This window comes from Taudactylus pleione, unplaced genomic scaffold, assembly GCF_031769625.1.
Source record: "Taudactylus pleione unplaced genomic scaffold, aTauple2 ptg000799l, whole genome shotgun sequence".
Classification (NCBI taxonomy): domain Eukaryota; kingdom Metazoa; phylum Chordata; class Amphibia; order Anura; family Myobatrachidae; genus Taudactylus; species Taudactylus pleione.
In genome coordinates, this window is record NW_028285201.1 from 1,131,916 (window position 1) to 1,149,463 (window position 17,548).

Below are 17,548 nucleotides of genomic sequence, written 5' to 3' on the forward strand. Positions count from 1 at the left end.
AAAATATCTCTGATTCCAGACATACAACAAAAACATCTAAAAAATGTTTTCACAGTTTTAGAGCTGATGGATTCAAAGAATAACCTAGGTTTTGTCTAATTATGTATTGAAACAGATAGAACAATTCCAAAACTAGCAGAGCCTACAAGGAATTCCAAAGAAGAAAGATTGATCTGGAAGGATCTTGGGAAACAACTCAATGCAGAGCTAAAAGATAAATGTTTGGAGATTCGTGCTACCCCTAGACGATCTCTTGTTATTTTAGAGAACAGTGATGTCTTGCTGGAAAGGAAATCTGAGGATTCCTGGAGTCTCCCTGGATTGGAAAGATGCTCTCCTACTCCATCACCCAATAGAATTATTCATTTGGAGAGCACACCAGAAGCAAAGGACAACACCACAGAAGTATTTGGAAATGATGGTGTGTGTATAGTACAATTGTATTTTGGCCCCAATAGATAATGTTGTTAATAAGGTAGAAATGTGAATTGCATGATAATTTGAAAACTGATAAAAAAAAATTAGGGCTGTACATATTGTTCTTAAATATCATCAGGTGGACTCTATGGGTTATAGGATTTTTGTTTTCTTCCTGCCATTTATTATTGCTTATAGTATTTTATCTATCCTGTTTGCAAATTGACAATAAAGTACAGTTATAACTTACAACTTTTTGTGAACCCATAGAGGACATAAAGCTGCCTTTGGACAGACCAGCTAAGCGTAGCTTCTAAGCCACTATCATCAACTTGGTACTCACAACTTTTTTTTCAATTATTGTTATTGTAGTGTACCTTTTCAATTTTATCACATTTATAATAAGTTAATGAAACATTTATGGGCCACTCTTCATTAAATTACATGTAAAGGAGAAGAAAAGAGAGAACGTAAGAATTTTAAGAAATGAGGGACATATAGTGGGACATCTGGAGGTGATGAGGTAGGAAAGCAAATTTTTGCTTCTAGTAAAACCTAACAGTCTAAGGAGTTAATTTATGAATCACAGGACAGCTGCAAATAAAGCTTTGTACTTGTTCTATTTAATTTGTGCAAGTGCACCTAGATTCCCATGTAGGTTTGACATGTAGTGGTTGCAGGGCAACAGCAAATGTCAGAGGCAGATAGGAGGACTTGTCTGGAGTTGAGCAGAGTGAAGGCATCCCTAACAAAGTATTGAGCACTAGAATTGTAGATCAATGAAGAAATAAGATTGCATATACAGTATATTGAAATTTCTATGGATGGAGTGTGCACATTTTGAATGATGTTCCTTTTAGATGCATAGATATTCCCACTCTACAAAATGGCTTCAATCTAACACAAGCTTAGAACTTCTGGAGATCAGAGCATGTTGTACTATAGCAGAGAAGCGCATTTCCAATTCCACTCCAAGTAATGTAATAACAGCCTTTACTAATTCCACCTGTTATAAATAGAGGCATATTGCCTCATTCAGAGGCGGTCGTAGGATGCAAGCGGTCGCTCAGAAACAGGGCGACCACTTGCATCCTGAACGGCCGCCTCCATGTCGGTCGTTAGGCTGTGGGTTAACAGCCACAGCTCTAACGACCGCTAAGGGAGATGGTCGCGATGGTCAAGACCATCGCGACCATCGGGGCTTACGACGAGACCCTAGGGTAGGGTCTCGTCAACCCTAAGCCCGAGGGAGCTTCCTGCTCTGTTTGAGCAGGAAGCTCCCCACTGACATCACTGATGATGTCAGTGGGGACGCCCACAAAATGGCAAGCGTTCCGAAAGGAACGCCTCCGTTTGGCCGGGCACGCCCCCTGCCCGCCCAGCAAACGGAGCGAGCTGTCAACCAACATCGACTGCTTGCTCCGTCTGCTTCGAGCCCGCTAACGACGGGTGATCCGTCGTTAGCGGGGGCTCGCTCATGCGCACGACGGAGCCGTCTCCGTAGTGCGCATGCCCTGTGGACCAACATCGAGTCGGTTGCGAGCGCTCATCGCTCGCGAATGACTCTGAATAAGGTCAATATTGTATATTGCTCTGTTTAAAGTAAAGAAAAACTATTAAACTCTGCTCCCTCTCAGCCCTGTTTTAGACAGCTAGGGGGTAAATTTACTAAGAATCATGTTTGCTGTTAAACTTGATTCGCTTGAACTAGCCAGAACGTTTTGGGCTCCAAATCTCAAATGTACTATGAATATTGTTTGTCAATTTTGATACGATGGTGATCCTTTGCAATTTGTGGCATGTGCGACTTGAATCATATTAGTCTTTTTTTTAGCTTAAACTCGCAAATCCAGTAATTCTCCGGAAACCAATATAATTTACAAAAAAGACCAATACGATTGTAACAGTTTTTCACAAATATTCCTATTGCTCCTCGGTCCTTTCATTCAAAGTAAGCTTTGATAAAATACAGAAAATAGCCTGTTTCTGCAATGTTTAAATCACAGACCGTGATGCAACTGGGTTTGTCTCCTTTTATAAACATCATGATAAAGGCTAGACAGATATAAAAACTTTCCACATCCAAACACGTTGCTGTTGTAGTCGTAGATTTGAGATGCAATTTGACAAACACGATTCTGTGATTTTTATGTGTGTCAATGTTAGGGGTTTGAGGTTTGGTCCGATGGTGCATTGTGTCGATTAGGTATGTTGAGTCAAATTTGAGGTGCGATTTTGGCTTTAGTAAATCCCTGATTTGTAAAATCGGACCAAAATCTCCAAAAAACACCAAATTGACCAAACACGATTCTTCGTAAATTTACCCTCTAGTTTCCACTTTTAAAGGAAAACCACATAGTCTCATTTTTGGTACTTTCTAATGAGTTTACATTTGCTCCCAAGCTCTGGTGGAGTCACCCTGTCTAGTGACCTATACACACAGCCTGATGAGAACTTCTTGTTAAGTGACAAAACTGACACCCTCACACACAATAATTGTCTTAGAGGAAGTGGGGTAAGTGGTAGATTAACCCCTTTTGTACACAGTAAATTTTAAATTTTCATCTTGTGGGGGAGCATTCATATATTTATATTTTTATTCTTTTCACTTGTGGTTAAGCCCCAACAATGACACAGTATATAGAAGACATGACAACATTTCACATCCAAATATTACTTAAATGTAATTAAAGTGTTCCAATTAATAATTTTCTAACAGTTGAATATTTTATTATTGCTGAATATTTTCCATGAGCAAATTATGGTTGGATTTAATATAACTGTCACCATAGTTTACTTTGCTCACAACTCTGCATAAGCCCCTATATTTGCACATTTATTTATTTCTGAATTTATAACTATCAAATATAGCTGTTATGATGATGGACAATTAACTCTGCTGTGTGGTGTGAGGTTGGGTTAGGACTGGGAACACTACAGAACAATGAAACATGCACTATTTTACAACTATATGTGGAACAAAGCACATATCTTATCAGTTTTAATAAAGTCCCTAATCACATAGCAACTGATGCTAGTTTATAAAATTATATGTAGTTGGGGATTCTGATCTTGCACCACAGTGGCAAATAGAATTCTTGTGTTTCTAAATAAAGGGCCCCATTCAACAATGATACATAACACCTTTAGCACTGCTAAAGGGGTTATCTTATCCTTTCATTATTCAACAAACAGTGGTAATATAAGATTACTGGTTTTTCACTGTATCACTCTCACCATCTTTAGAGGATGAGAGTGGTACAGTTCCCATCGAGGGTAATGGGGACCCAGCATCAGCCTTTCCGGTTTCAGCAAAGCCTTCCAGGCACTGCCAGGTCCCCGCCAGGTGAAAGTCATGCACATGCACAGACTGACCGTTGAACATGCTCATGACATAGAAGGCCATTGCTAGCAGTGTTAGGCTGCCAGCAGCTGAGCAGAGGACGCTGATGACGAGGGGAACATTGCTGGACCTCGCTAGCAAGGTAAGTAATGATGAATACCAGTGAAATATTTGTTTGTTTCACTGCAATAAACAAACTATGCTGCTGGTGTTTAGGTTTGTTGTTAAATGGGGTTCAAAGTATGTTATTAAACAAAAATTAAACACATTTTTGCACAATAATTTTTCTGGACTTTTTCTTTTCAAGAAAATATGCTTAAACCCCGTATGCGTCTGAAGCATTTTCAGAACAGGAGAGCTATTTCAGCACACGAAGAACAGTTCAGGGATCATGGATACACCACAGAATTGGAAAGTAAGATACCTGATTATTTACACACTTGTTTGCAATAGTTTATGAAGTCATGAGTAAATATTTTGCAAGTCCTATCATATTGCATATCGTAGTACCAGCAATCACAATTTATCTTTAATTTGCAAATAAAGAATTATTGAATAAGCACACCAGCATCCCCACCCTTAATTATCTCGACCCTTTTACAAAGAAAGATACATATTTTATTATCTATGCATGATACTGCAACATTGGCAAATGTAAAACATGAAAAAAAACATGAAAAAGTGTTTAAAATAGTTTTAGATTTTGTTACTTAAAATACATATAGAAAATGGAACAGTGCTACTGAGGTAAGAAAAATCTGATACCACAATTTATGTATCACAATAAATAAAAAAAACTGGCATTTATTATATTGCTTAAAAAATCACATATATATTGTATTAAAATATCACATCAGCTCTCAAGACTACAAGATTCAATATCAAGAACCCCTGATACATCAGATATAGTGAATGCCTGATGAAATAAGTCCTGTTCCTATAAAAACGTCCAATATTCTTAAAGCCTTTAGAGAGGATGTCCAACAATGATGATATATTAACCGTCCAAATGGCACAGGGTCCTGTAAATTAGCAGATACCATCACGCATAGGATTAATATGATAGAGGATCCCTTAAGGTCGGCAAAATCTTGTGATGTTGAGGACGCTTCCAATCTTTTGGGCTAGTAGCAAGTGCACTTGTAACAGCAATTTTCCGGAGGTCTGGTTCAGGTAAAAGCACACCAGCATCCCCTTTCAATGTCCCAGTCTGGTTGGTAAAAGCACACCAGCATCCCCTTTCAATGTCCCAGTCTGGTTGGAAATACAGGGGTGCTTTCCACTAACGCATTTCGCTGTGCTCCCCACAGTAATATCAAAGGTGATGTGAGTATCCCAAGGTTGGATATTTATACTGAAGCGAAAATGGCAGCTAATTGGCACTCCTGGGGGAGAGTTAATTCTCTCCCGTTTTACCATCATAATTTAAACATGCAAACATTTCAGGCATTTTAAAATTACATATAGGAGGCAGACCTATTTGGTTACAATGTGATTCAAAGAAAACAACACGATGATATCTTAATATTAATCACTACCTTATGCAGCCATGATAATCCAGTCTCTCCGATCACATGATGTAAACAAGGACATCGCGTGGTCTCTCTGATCACGTGATGTAAACAAGGACATCGCGTGGTCTCTCCGATCACATGATGTGAACAAAGACATCATGTGGTCGCCATTTGCAATGAATGGTATTTTATTTTAATATACCTCTCAGAGTAGAGACCATGTTCATCCATTACCTATAGCGGCTTTACCTGTTTGTGGAGAGATTGCTACTGTGCGCTCTCACCTATCACCGGTGTAGAATTTCAACAGCAAACGGAGAGATATTTGTCATCTGCATCTACATCCGTATGGTGTCTCACTCCATTCATGTGGACAGCCAATCATTGCGGCTGCTACCTGATCATAGGAAATAAACACTTATAGTGATTGGGTGTCGTGGTGGAGTTATGGTAACCTCATAAGGCACATGTTAAACTTCATACCGTACATGCTTTAACATGTGCCTTATGAGCAAAATGATATAGAATAATAACTTAGTAATTCTATAAAAGAAACATCTTCCACTTAGAAACATATACTTCGGCCTGTATACAAATATAAACATGTAAATTATTGTTGCCAAGGTTACCATAACTCCACCACGACACCCAATCACTATAAGTGTTTATTTCCTATGATCAGGTAGCAGCCGCAATGATTGGCTGTCCACATGAATGGAGTGAGACACCATACAGATGTAGATGCAGATGACGAATGTCTCTCCATTTGCTGTTGAAATTCTACACCGGTGATTGGTGAGAGTGCACAGTAGGGATGGACATCGGAAGCTCACCATCATATGATGGCAGTGCTTCCACCATTGAATCTTTTGATACAATGGTAACTAACCATCGCATCAAAAGCATTCAATGGTAAAAAATATTCATATGAATAGTAAAGGGACGGGGTTAGGGGAGGGGCTCTGACACGAAGCAACAAGAAAGAACATAAAATAAAAAAAAGCTCAGGCAGGTGGAGCTGACTGAGGACTAGGAGAAGAATGAGACACACTGTCACTGCCATGCTGCTTCTGCTGCTGTGGGCACTTTCAGGGCTCTATTTATTAACATTATTTTTACTAAAATAAAGTGAAAAAGGGTGTTTTCACACCCTTTTCACATTATTTTAGTATCACCTATAGTTATTACAGGGCAATTGGAGTAGAATTCGTAAAATTCTACTCCAACCCCTAAGTATCACTTATTTTTAGTAAGCAGATCGCATTTCCCATAATTGTAATGGGAAATGTGATCCGACCAAAGTTACTAAAAATAAATTGTAAAAAAATATCAGGGAAAGCCCTGTGATAATAACGTCACCTGGAGTTGGCGTTATCCAGGGTCTCCCCCGGTTACCGGACTCCTGCTCCGCTCTGACGGGGAGAGCAGAGCCGGGAGTCGGCCCCAGTGATCAGCTGTGTTGTCTAAACAGACCGCACACTGATCTCTGCTAAACAGACCACACACTGATCTCTGCTAAACAGACCGCACACTGATCTCTGCTAAACAGACCACACACTGATCTCTGCTAAACAGACCGCACACTGATCTCTGCTAAACAGACCGCACACTGATCTCTGCTAAACAGACCGCACACTGATCTCTGCTAAACAGACCGCACACTGATCTCTGCTAAACAGACCGCACGCTGATACAGTGTAAACAAAGTAAAAAAAAAAATGAACTTACCTGACTCCAGGGACCGGTGTTCGGGGCTCCGGTGATGTCTCCCCTCCGGTCAGCTGGTCTCCCATGCTGCACTGCGGCCCGGTCATCAGGTGATCGGGTCCCAGTGCAGTATGGGATATCACCTGACCAGAGGACATGGAAGACATCACCGGAGGCCGGATCATGCAGGTAAGTGTTATTAAGGTAGAGAGCGGGGGGGGGGTCACGGGGGGTCCGCGATCGGGGAGGTGGAGCTTAATGACGGGGGCAGAGCTTAGCGTCGGGGGGGGGTAGCAGCGACGATCGGCCGGCACATGCGCGAGGCACTAGTCATGGAATTTTTTTGCGAAAATACCATGACTAGTGTGCGGATGGGATTCGCAGGGACAGAGCTTTATCACAAGCTCTGTCCCTGCAAGGGATTTGTAGTAAATCCCTGTGATATTGCCTGAATTCACAATGCCAATTCAGTCGGTAACATCACACTACAATCTGCATTACAAATGCAGATTGTAGTAAATAGAGCCCTCTGCAACAAGAAAGTGAAGTGTAAAAACATGTTTAAAATATACTTATAACACAATGAAAACTAACCTCTTATAGCACCAGCAGAGAAATTACTCCCCATCTCTGCTGGTGTAAACATTGTTATCTTGACATCACTCTGTGAGGGGTATTCAATATGAAACGTAAACCTCGCCGTCTAAGTTTTTTCCGCATATCGGAGCTTTTGCCGGGGAAAAAGTATCGCGCGGCCCCTGCTTATACCCGTATTCAATATGGAATCGTCGAAAACGGCACCTGGCGAAAGTGAAATCAGCAAAAACTTTGCTGATTTTTGGGGAAATCACCCTAACACCCCCAAAAAGATGCTCTGACATGGGGGATCACTCTGGATACCCCCGATTAGCCCTGCTGAAGGTTTTTGGGGTCTTTAAACAGGCTCGATAGCTGGTATTTTGAGGATTTGGGAAGGTGGTGAAGAATAGTATTTAGAAGTGTTTTGCAGAAAATAAGTAGTCCCAGCAAATTTTGGGTACTTGAAATTGGGGGTGAGCATATTTAAAAGTTGCTAAAGTGAAGTTTTAAACAACGTGAAAAATCCACCTGCCGCAAACACCTGCAATGAAAAAAACACCTGGGGCTTACTTGGGGACCCCCCTAGATTGTAGTTCGCTAGTTTTTAACTTTGTACCCCCAAAAAAAATTTTCGCCCCCAAAATGAAAGTGCTTTTTTGGGGGTCTTCTGAGGTATTTTTTTTTTATTTTTTGACACAGTTTACCTTTGGGGGACTGTCTGAAGGTTGCAGGGTGGTTTCCGAAATGTTGTACCCCAAAACCCCAATTCTGCACTTTTTTTCGCCACCCATTCCTCGGCGAAAAGTTTTCAAATTGAATACGGTGTAAAAGTAAAAGCGGTGAAAATGACGTCATCTGAACGAAAACATTGCAGAAACTGAGTTTTCGCTCCATATTGAATACCCCTATGTGTGTATGTGAGTGACAGCTGCTGCAGGGCCAGAGCTGCACACTGATTGGCTCTCACTGTCTCAGAGATCCAATCAGAGCTAGCAGAAAGGGGAGGGAGGGCCAGGTCTGAAGCAGTGAGACAGCCTCCAACGATCCCAGCAACATGATCCAGGAATGTTATCAGAGACAGAGACACAGCACACAGCAGCCAGCGGAGGCAGAGCTTTTAATAGTTAAAGAAAGAAAGCCACCATCGCAACACCATTGAATGATTACCATTCGATGACAGCAAACATCGGAATGCTGCCATTGAATGGTAAAAACACTAACATCGTAAGAAGAACATCGATGGTCGGCAAACATCGACCATCAATGTCCATCCCTAGCTCAAAGTAGCAATCTTTCCACAAACAGGTAAAGCCGTTACAGGTAGTGGATAAACGCGGTCTCTACTCTGAGAGGTATATTAAAATAAAATACCATTCATTGCAAATGGCAACCACATGATGCCTTTGTTCACATCACGTGATCGGAGAGACCACGCGATGTCCTTGTTTACATCACGTGATCGGAGAGACTGGATTATCATGGCTGCATAAGGTAGTGATTAATATTAAGATATCATCGTGTTGTTTTCTTTGAATCACATTGTAACCAAATAGGTCTGCCTCCTATATGTAATTTTAAAATGCCTGAAATGTTTGCATGTTTAAATTATGATGGTAAAACGGGAGAGAATTAACTCTCCCCCAGGTGTGCCAATTAGCTGCCATTTTCGCTTCAGTATAAATATCCAACCTTGGGATACTCACATCACCTTTTATAAAGCTGTGGGGCGCACAGCGAAATGCGTTAGTTGGAAAGCACGCCTGTATTTCCAACCAGACTGGGACATTGAAAGAACCATCTTTTACCTGAACCAGACCTCCGGAAAATTGCTGTTACAAGTGCGCTTGCTACTAGCCCAAAAGATTGGAAGCGTCCTCAACATCACAAGATTTTGCCGACCTTAAGGGATCCTCTATCATATTAATCCTATGCGTGATGGTATCCCCTAATTTACAGGACCCTGTGCCATTTGGATGGTTAATATATCATCATTGTTGGACATCCTCTCTAAAGGCTTTAAGAATATTGGATGTTTTTTTACGAACAGGACTTATTTCATCAGTCATTCACTAAATCTGATGTATCAGGGGTTCTTGATATTGACTCTTGCAGTCTTGAGAGCTAATGTGATATTTTAATATAATATGTATACATGATTTTTTAAGCAATATAATAAATGCAATTTTTTTTTCTTTATTGCGATACATAAATTGTGGTATCGGCTTATTCTTTCCTCAGTAGCGCTGTTTCATTTTCTATATGCAATATATTGTTGTTGGGGATTAACTATAGCCAGTTTTATACAGCTGCTTTAGAATTGCAACCCTATGTAGCGCCTGCTTTAGGAAATTGTGTTATTTCCTGCACCTTTTGTTACATAAACCCCTTTAATTTGTCCTGGATATCTGAATATTAATTCCCAATTGGTTATTTTTAAGGTATTAAAAGCCCTCTTGCTCGGCTTCAGCGATCTCCTGTTATGAAACTGAAAAAAAGAAATGAAGTTTTTACGTCGGTAAGCAGTGAGCTGACAAGTAACCTGGTGGCAGAAGGTGGGTTTTAACATTTTTAACATTTTGCTATGGTATTTCCATGCTGGTTGTTTGTTTTGGCAGAGGATGTTGAAAACTATAAGACATAAGTATCAGTAGTCAAAATGCCTGTGAGTCTATCCCATGTTTTAAGTGAGAGCTATTAACACTGACAGTACTGTCCTCATAGTGATATAAAAAATTACTGCTTTGTGGTCTGCTGCAGTTGCATTAGGTGACTCAGAACAGACACTTCATATTTGGGGGCCTATTTATCATTCAATATTTACAACATAACACCCACAATTATTAAGTATCACCCCAATGTGTGAAGGAGGGACCGCAGCAGATATCTCCATATCTGTCACAGATAATCCATTCTGACAGAAGCATATGGGAGTTGCAAAGCCCAGAATTGACAAGCTCTGGAATGCAAAGCATTTGGCCAGCTAATGTCATCTGAACAATTAGCCACTATAGTCTATCAGCTACATTCCACAAAACTTACCAGGAGAGGGTACCTCTGGAACCCTCCCTGGCAGTAGCCGACCGCACATGCGCAGTAGTGCTGGGGAGTCCAACATGTGTATTTTAAAATATCTGGGCAAATGTTTATTTCTTATTGCCGTGAATAGCAGTAATAAAAAATTACAATTATGGGGCGGAATTCAATTGTTTCCAGCCCCCTTCGCACGCGACGGAGCTATTCAATTGCTGCTCCTGTCGGTCACGGTCAGCTGCTAGCGCTCCATTTCAGCTCGCAGCCCCAGGGGGGTGCGAGCTGAACTGGGCAAAAAATGACCTGTTTGGGTGCCCAAATGGCACTTTCCGGAATCGCGCCCAGCACTTTGGTTGGGGGAAGCCGATTTACGCGGCTAAACCTGACCACTTTGGGCAAGATCATCGCGAAAAGCAGTAACAATTGAATAGCGCCCCGCGATCTCCCGTCACTTTAGACAGGAGATCCGGACTGCGTAAACAATAGAATACTGCCCATGGAGTCTAAAACCCAATAAGTGATAAATCTGCTCCTTTGACTCCAATTGGGCCACTTGTTTGCACTTCTGCTGTAGGACAAAAATACTTATACTTAGCCTGATTCAGACTTGGGAATAGAGTAAGATAGAGCAAGTCAGCGCCGTAACTACACTTTTTGGTGCCTTGTGCCAGAATGAGCATTGCTCCCACCTATTTTTTAAATAGGGACATAAAACGCGCACCCGAAAAGGGCTATGGCTTCAAGGTCCAAGGAAGAGAAAGGGGAGGCCAGGAGATTCTGGTGATAAAAGAAGAGGAAGCTACAAGTGAGAATGATAACAATCAGAAAATTGATAGGCCCGACCAGGGCCCCCTGCCCTGCGGTGTCATTTGCCATGGCACAGGTCACACCACCCTAATTACGGCCCTGGAGCAAGTAACTGTGTACCTGGACAGACCGTGCAAATACAAACTTTTTTTGCATGTGGGGTAAATTCTAAGTGCCTGTAGCCCAGAAATGCTGGACAGCTTTATTTTTACACTGCAATTTACATTTCAGTTTGGACACATCCCTCCCAAATCTAAATCTCTCTGCACATTTTAAATCTGCCCCTATTGCAGTGCAGCATGGTTTTACCAAGATGCACATTTACTTGCTCTCTCTTATGCAGGGCATACAATATATAATTATCTGTCAGATATCTGTCCAATCTGGCTGGTTGGAATGAAAACCTGGTAATGTATGGGAGCAAATGACAGTTGATCATATGGTCTTAATCACTGGAAAAAGGACAAAAAACTATTGTTCAAATTGGTTAAATTCTTGTGTTTTAACCAATTTGTCTGGACAACCATATTTGGCTATTTTCCAGTGTTTGTGAGCAAATGTTTGATTGTCATTCGCTCCCATACATTACCAGGTTTTCATTCCAACCAGCCAGGGTGGACAGATAATTGTATAGTGTATGCCCAGCATTACTCTATTCCCAAATCTGAACCAGGCCCAAAGTTAGGTATGGACTACAGGGTGTTATTCCTACTGCTGCTTTCTCTGGAATTATCGGGCTGTCAACACATACTTAATGCTAAACTCTGCTCTAATTTATCCCCTGTAATCCCTTTGTGCAGTACATAGAGGTAATATAACAATGAGATTCACTGAGTACTACTGTTTAATTGTATGTCTGCATTATTCATTAATCTTTTGTTGTGTAATTATTGGAGACTCCATTCCTTTCTTCCACATGTTTTCCAGAATTTGTCAATCTTTGCTATATATCACAAATTTGTCAACAGCCCAGAAAGAGTTAAGTAATTACAGTTTGTACATATAACCTTTTTATTGCAAAAGGGACTGAGGGGTAAATTTACTAAAGTTCGATTTAGATGGATTTGAACTAGATCTAAATCGATCAACAATGACAAGCTCTCCGACCACAAAATCTGCATATTTATCATCCATAGGGTTTCAACTTCAATTGACCTTTAGCAAATTTACCCCTGAATGTGGAGTAAGTAAAGTCTGCTCATCATGAAAATTGCAGTATTTTGTGCTACATGCAAAAAATTCAGTAATTTTCCTGCTTGCCTTGCAAAACAAAATTGATTTTGTATCTTTAACACTGCAACATGGTTTGCCCCAGGACAAATTTGCACCCTTCAGCTATATGGTACTAATCCTAAATAGAAGACTGTACGGTAAAAACATTTATGCATGGGAACCCCGAGCAATCCTCTCATCTGAATCACTTTGGTTTCCACAGAAGACCTCATACACCAATAATTTTGCAATAAACAAGTTGATTAGCATACACAAGACATCCTCCCCACTAAGTCTAAAAATGTACTCATCTAGTGATTGTTTGCAAACTGCACCATGTATATTCACTTTAACAAAGGCTACGACTGCAAGCGGTTCTCTGGTTCCGTGAAATGAGAGTTTCTGGATGGCAAAAGGGCAGTACCTTTTAGTCACATGCAAGAGAACCATTTTGTGGGACTGTCATGGAAGTGTTGTGGGCATGTAACCAGTGCTCCGTGCTATTATGGCACGTTTATATGGAAAGGGGCATCTGTTTTGTGGAATCATGGGGTTTCCGACTAGAACAGAGTCCTGGCTTGGTTAGGATCTCAAAATGAGGCAAAACATAATTTTCCCAGTAATCTCAGAATTTACCTGTTTTGGATTGCATATAAGAGCCCCTTCTTTGTGATTAGGCTCCATTTAACACAGGAGAGTGTATGGTAATGGTGTGTGCAGGGGAGCCGAGAGGGGGGGAGCGGGTACGAATTACCCGGGCTTCCTGGAGGGGCTCGTCCGGGGCCCGGGTCCAGCACCGCCTCCCCTCCCTCTAAGTAGCAGCCATAGCAGTCTCCTATGCCTGTGGGGGGAGCAATCGCAATGATTGTGCCCCCCACTGGCTATGCGACAGGCTTGGGGGGCTCACAGCGCCCCCCTCCCCAGTGCACAATGCCGCTTCACGGCGCTGCAAAAATATTTTTATTTTTTTCCCGAAGGGGGTCATGGCCACGCCTCCCGTGATTAGGCCACGCCCCCTTCACCTGGGCACCGCGTCGCTCTTGGTGGGCCTGGGTTTGGGCTGTCAATAGATGCCGTTAGAGAAAGTTCTAGGTACTGTAGATGGAGCTATTAGGAATGGTGCAAAAAACTTTTTGTTTGTCAGACACTAGCTAGCAACTGCAATCCAGTGCAAGCTGCAAACAGTCTACTGTAACTATTTGTTTGTCAGACACTACAGGTAGTAGCACCTGTTTTCCAGTGCAAACAGGCTCATGTGTATGTTTGTTAGAACTGAACTTGAAGTGAGCTGCACCTACAATTGTTTTTCACAAGAATATCTATCTACACTACAGTATATATTGTCAAGTGTGCATGAGGGCAGAGACAGTGTGATTTCAAGCATAGCTGTCCAAAAAATACTGTGCTGTGTCAGAGTGAGCTGCAACTAAAAGAAAACCTCTTTCCCATTTTTAAAAAAAATATCTCAAGTCTTTAATAATTCAATGTAAATCATAATTGAAGGGGATATTGTGTGTTGTGCAGGGGCAGCATATACTACTGTTCTTACTGTGTGTGGTTGTATCCCTACCAGCTTCACCACAAAATAATAAGTGCAAACAGGCCTTTTTTTCCGGTGTCAAAAAAATTCTCCAGTCTTTTATAATTCAATCATATTTCAAAAGTGTGTTTTTTTGAGGGGCAGCATATACAGTATTAAACATTTACTGGGTGTGGTTGTTTCCCCATCAGCTGCACCCCGAAATAATAAGCACAATTTTTTTTATGGTGTCTTTCTTATTGTATGTTTACTTGGTGTGGTGGCAGGGCCAGTGCAAGGCTTCTAGGCACCCTAAGAAAATGTCTGCCTGCTGCCCTCCTACATATTATATATATACATATATGCACAGATATACACATATTCATACAGTGGTCGAAGTGAGGGAATGGAATATATAAGGACGAACTTATGCGCCAGAAAAGGGGACATGGTCACTCCGATGGGGTGTGTCTTTAAGATGTGCCCCCTTTTCATCAATGTAGGGTACCAAACCATACTACCCCTAATGCACATTATGCCACACAATAGTAGTGCCCCTTATAACAGATTATGACATGCAGCAGTAGTGTCCCTTATACATTATGCCAAAGTAATACCCCTTATAACATTTTGCCACTCCGTAATGGCTTTTACAAGTGATGCCACACAGTAATGCCCTCTACAAATTATGCCCGCGCAGAATTAGTGCCCCTTACACATTATCCCACACAGTAATGCCCCTTGTAACATTATGCCCCACAGTAAAGCCCCCCTTACCCGCAGCCTCTTACTTCCCCGTGTCCCACTAGCATCCTCTCACCTCCACATTAAGCAGTGGCTGCAGACCTCCCTCTTATGTGTCAGCAGCAGGTGTGGAGTTGGTGCCAGACCCAGCAGGCATCCATGGAGAGACAGCAGCACAGCACCACAGTCATTTTCAATCTGGCACTGTCCGCTAGCCATTTGTAGCTCACAGGCCACTACATGCGCAGCAATCCAATCTCTCCTGTGTTGTTGATAGTAGGTAAGAGGGCAATAGATCACTAAGTAGTCAGGTACAGTAGGTAATGTGTGGGGGTGCTTTGCGCTTCGTCCAAGTGGTGTGCATGGGGGGAGGTTGGGTTGGGGAAAGGGTGGGTGTGTATGGGATGGGGAGTTGGAGATGGTGCTGCTTGTGCAGTGCAGGTATTTGTGGAAGAGACTCCAACGTGTTTCTGCCTTACGGCCTTTCTCAAGGAGTAGAGATTGCTGATTGCTGTGTGGCTTGGGTTAAATGGAGCTACCTGGTCATGTGCTGCTGTGTTGGGCCAATCAGGTGTGTGGGGGGTGTGTTAGTCAAGGGGATGATTGACAGGTCAGAACAGCTGTGTGATGAGGTGTGGTTGTTATGGTAACTATTTGTTTTTTGTGGGGTTTTTTTTGTGTGTGTGCGTTGTTGGGTGTTGTGCGGATTAACATGCAGTTCATTATTTATTTTGTGTGTGGGGAGGGGGGAGTTTTGAGGGTGATCAGGATATGCGGGAGGATTGGGTTGGTGGTTGGCATGGTGTGTGTTGCGAGGTGTAGTGGGGGTCAGAAGGAATGTACTGCGGTTGGGTGAAGGAGTAGGGTGGGATAAGGGGGATAGAAGGAAAATGGGGGGTGTGGTGATGCATGGAGGGATGGTAGTGCTGGTTGGGTGGCAGGCATGGGGGGGAAGGGGGGGCGGGGGGGTGGGTGATTTGTTGCTTGCAGGATGTGGCATTGGTTGGGTCTGCGTCTGTGGGATGGTATGTGTAAGGTAAGTCGATATTATGGAGAGGTGGTGTTAGTGGTCGGAACGCGGGCATGGGGGGTGGTGGAAGAGTTGTATGGTTTGCAGCTTATCTACAAATGACAGATTTCACTTCGTTCTCTGTTTAGACCCTGTGGTTCAAAAGTCTGTAGGGTAAACATCCATTTTAGTTCCTCTTTGTTAAATGCCCTTGTCAGATCACCTCCCTCCAGTTTCTTCTAAGAGTTTTGATCCCAATGAATGATAGTCCCTTGGTGTTTCCATGATGTCATTCTGAGAAGTGTACCGGGATGTTGTGATTGATGTTGCATGTGTGTTCTGCTATTCTGTTTTTGAGGGTTCTGATTGTCCTCCCTACATATGGAGGTTGCACGGACATTGTAGCAGGTATATGGTGTTGCATGAAATCTGTTCTTTGATTTTGTAAGTTGCACAAGTTTGTGTGGATTTGAACGAGGTGATTAGCTTGGTGCTCTTGTAGTTGAGTGTTCTGCAGTTTGTGCATATACCGCAGTGGTAGAAGCCATCTTTTGGTTGTACATTTCCTATTGTTGATTGTTTTAGTGAGGTTGGTGGGATATGGTTCTTGACCACTTTGTCCCTGAGGTTGGGTGCTTTCCTATAAATGATCTGTGGTCTTATCAGTAGGATGTGTGTCAGTGTATTGTCTTTTTGTAGTATGTTCCAGTACTTGTTTATTATTTTTCTAATTGAGGCTGCATTTGAGTTGTATTGGGTGATGAATGGTATTGTGTCCTCTAATCTAGTCTTACTTGGTTTTTTGTTGTATTCCAGTAGTTGTGTCCTGTCTTTTTTGCTGATCTGAATGAATGTTTTGTGAATTTTGGTTTTGTCGTATAGTTTATCGATGAGTTTTTGTTTGAGTTGTTCTCCCTGTTTGTGGCAGTCCTCTATTTTTGTGCAATTCCTCCTCATGCTTGTAAATTGTCCTGTGGGAATGTTTTGTAGCCAGATAGGGTGGTGGCCACTGTTGGAAAGAATATAGCTGTTAACGTCGACCAGTTTCTGGAATGTTTTTGTGTGGATTTTGTTTTGGTCAATGAATATGTGGAGGTCCAGGAAGTTGATGTCTGTCGTGCTGTGGTGTGTGGTGAAGTTTAAGTTCCGGTCGTTCGTGTTGATATGTTCAATGAATTTTGTGAGTGTGTCAGGTGGTCCTTTCCAGATGTATATGATGTCATCGATTGTATCTTGTCCTGAGGACTAGATTCACCTCCCAGTTATATCCTGTCCATATGCGTTCGTCCTCCCATTTGCTCATGAACAGGTTTGCATAACTGGGGGCGAATTGAGTCCCCGTAGCGGTCCCAGTGGCCCTTCTGCTCCACAGGAGGTTTCTGGCCTCCCTGAGCTCGCCTTAGGACACCTGCGTTACGGTTTGACAGGTGTACCGCCCCAGTCAACCTCCCCACCTGCCACTGTATGTGTCGTTGAACCAGAAGTAATTGTGTTTCAGTATGAAGTCGATGCTGTCGAGGATGAATGTGGTTTGTATTGGGTCCAGGGTGGGGTCTTTGTCCAGAATGTATTTGATGTTGTCAAGTCCTTATGCGTTGTTGATGATCATGTATAGTGATGTAACATCGCTCGTGACTAGCCAGTAGTCTTCCTCCCAGCTTATACAT

At 42.1% G+C, this 17,548-nt stretch overlaps 1 protein-coding gene across 1 annotated transcript in view; it reads left to right on the forward strand.

Moving 5' to 3' along the window:
• LOC148474932 (capping protein, Arp2/3 and myosin-I linker protein 2-like) overlaps window positions 1–17,548 on the forward strand; it is a 970,125-nt gene that overhangs the window by 938,626 nt on the left and 13,951 nt on the right. The window contains exons 33-35 of the mRNA XM_088457971.1: window positions 116–421; window positions 4,068–4,175; window positions 9,999–10,112. Coding sequence (XP_088314097.1) covers window positions 116–421; window positions 4,068–4,175; window positions 9,999–10,112 — 528 coding nt within the window. The remainder of the gene's footprint in view (window positions 1–115; window positions 422–4,067; window positions 4,176–9,998; window positions 10,113–17,548) is intronic.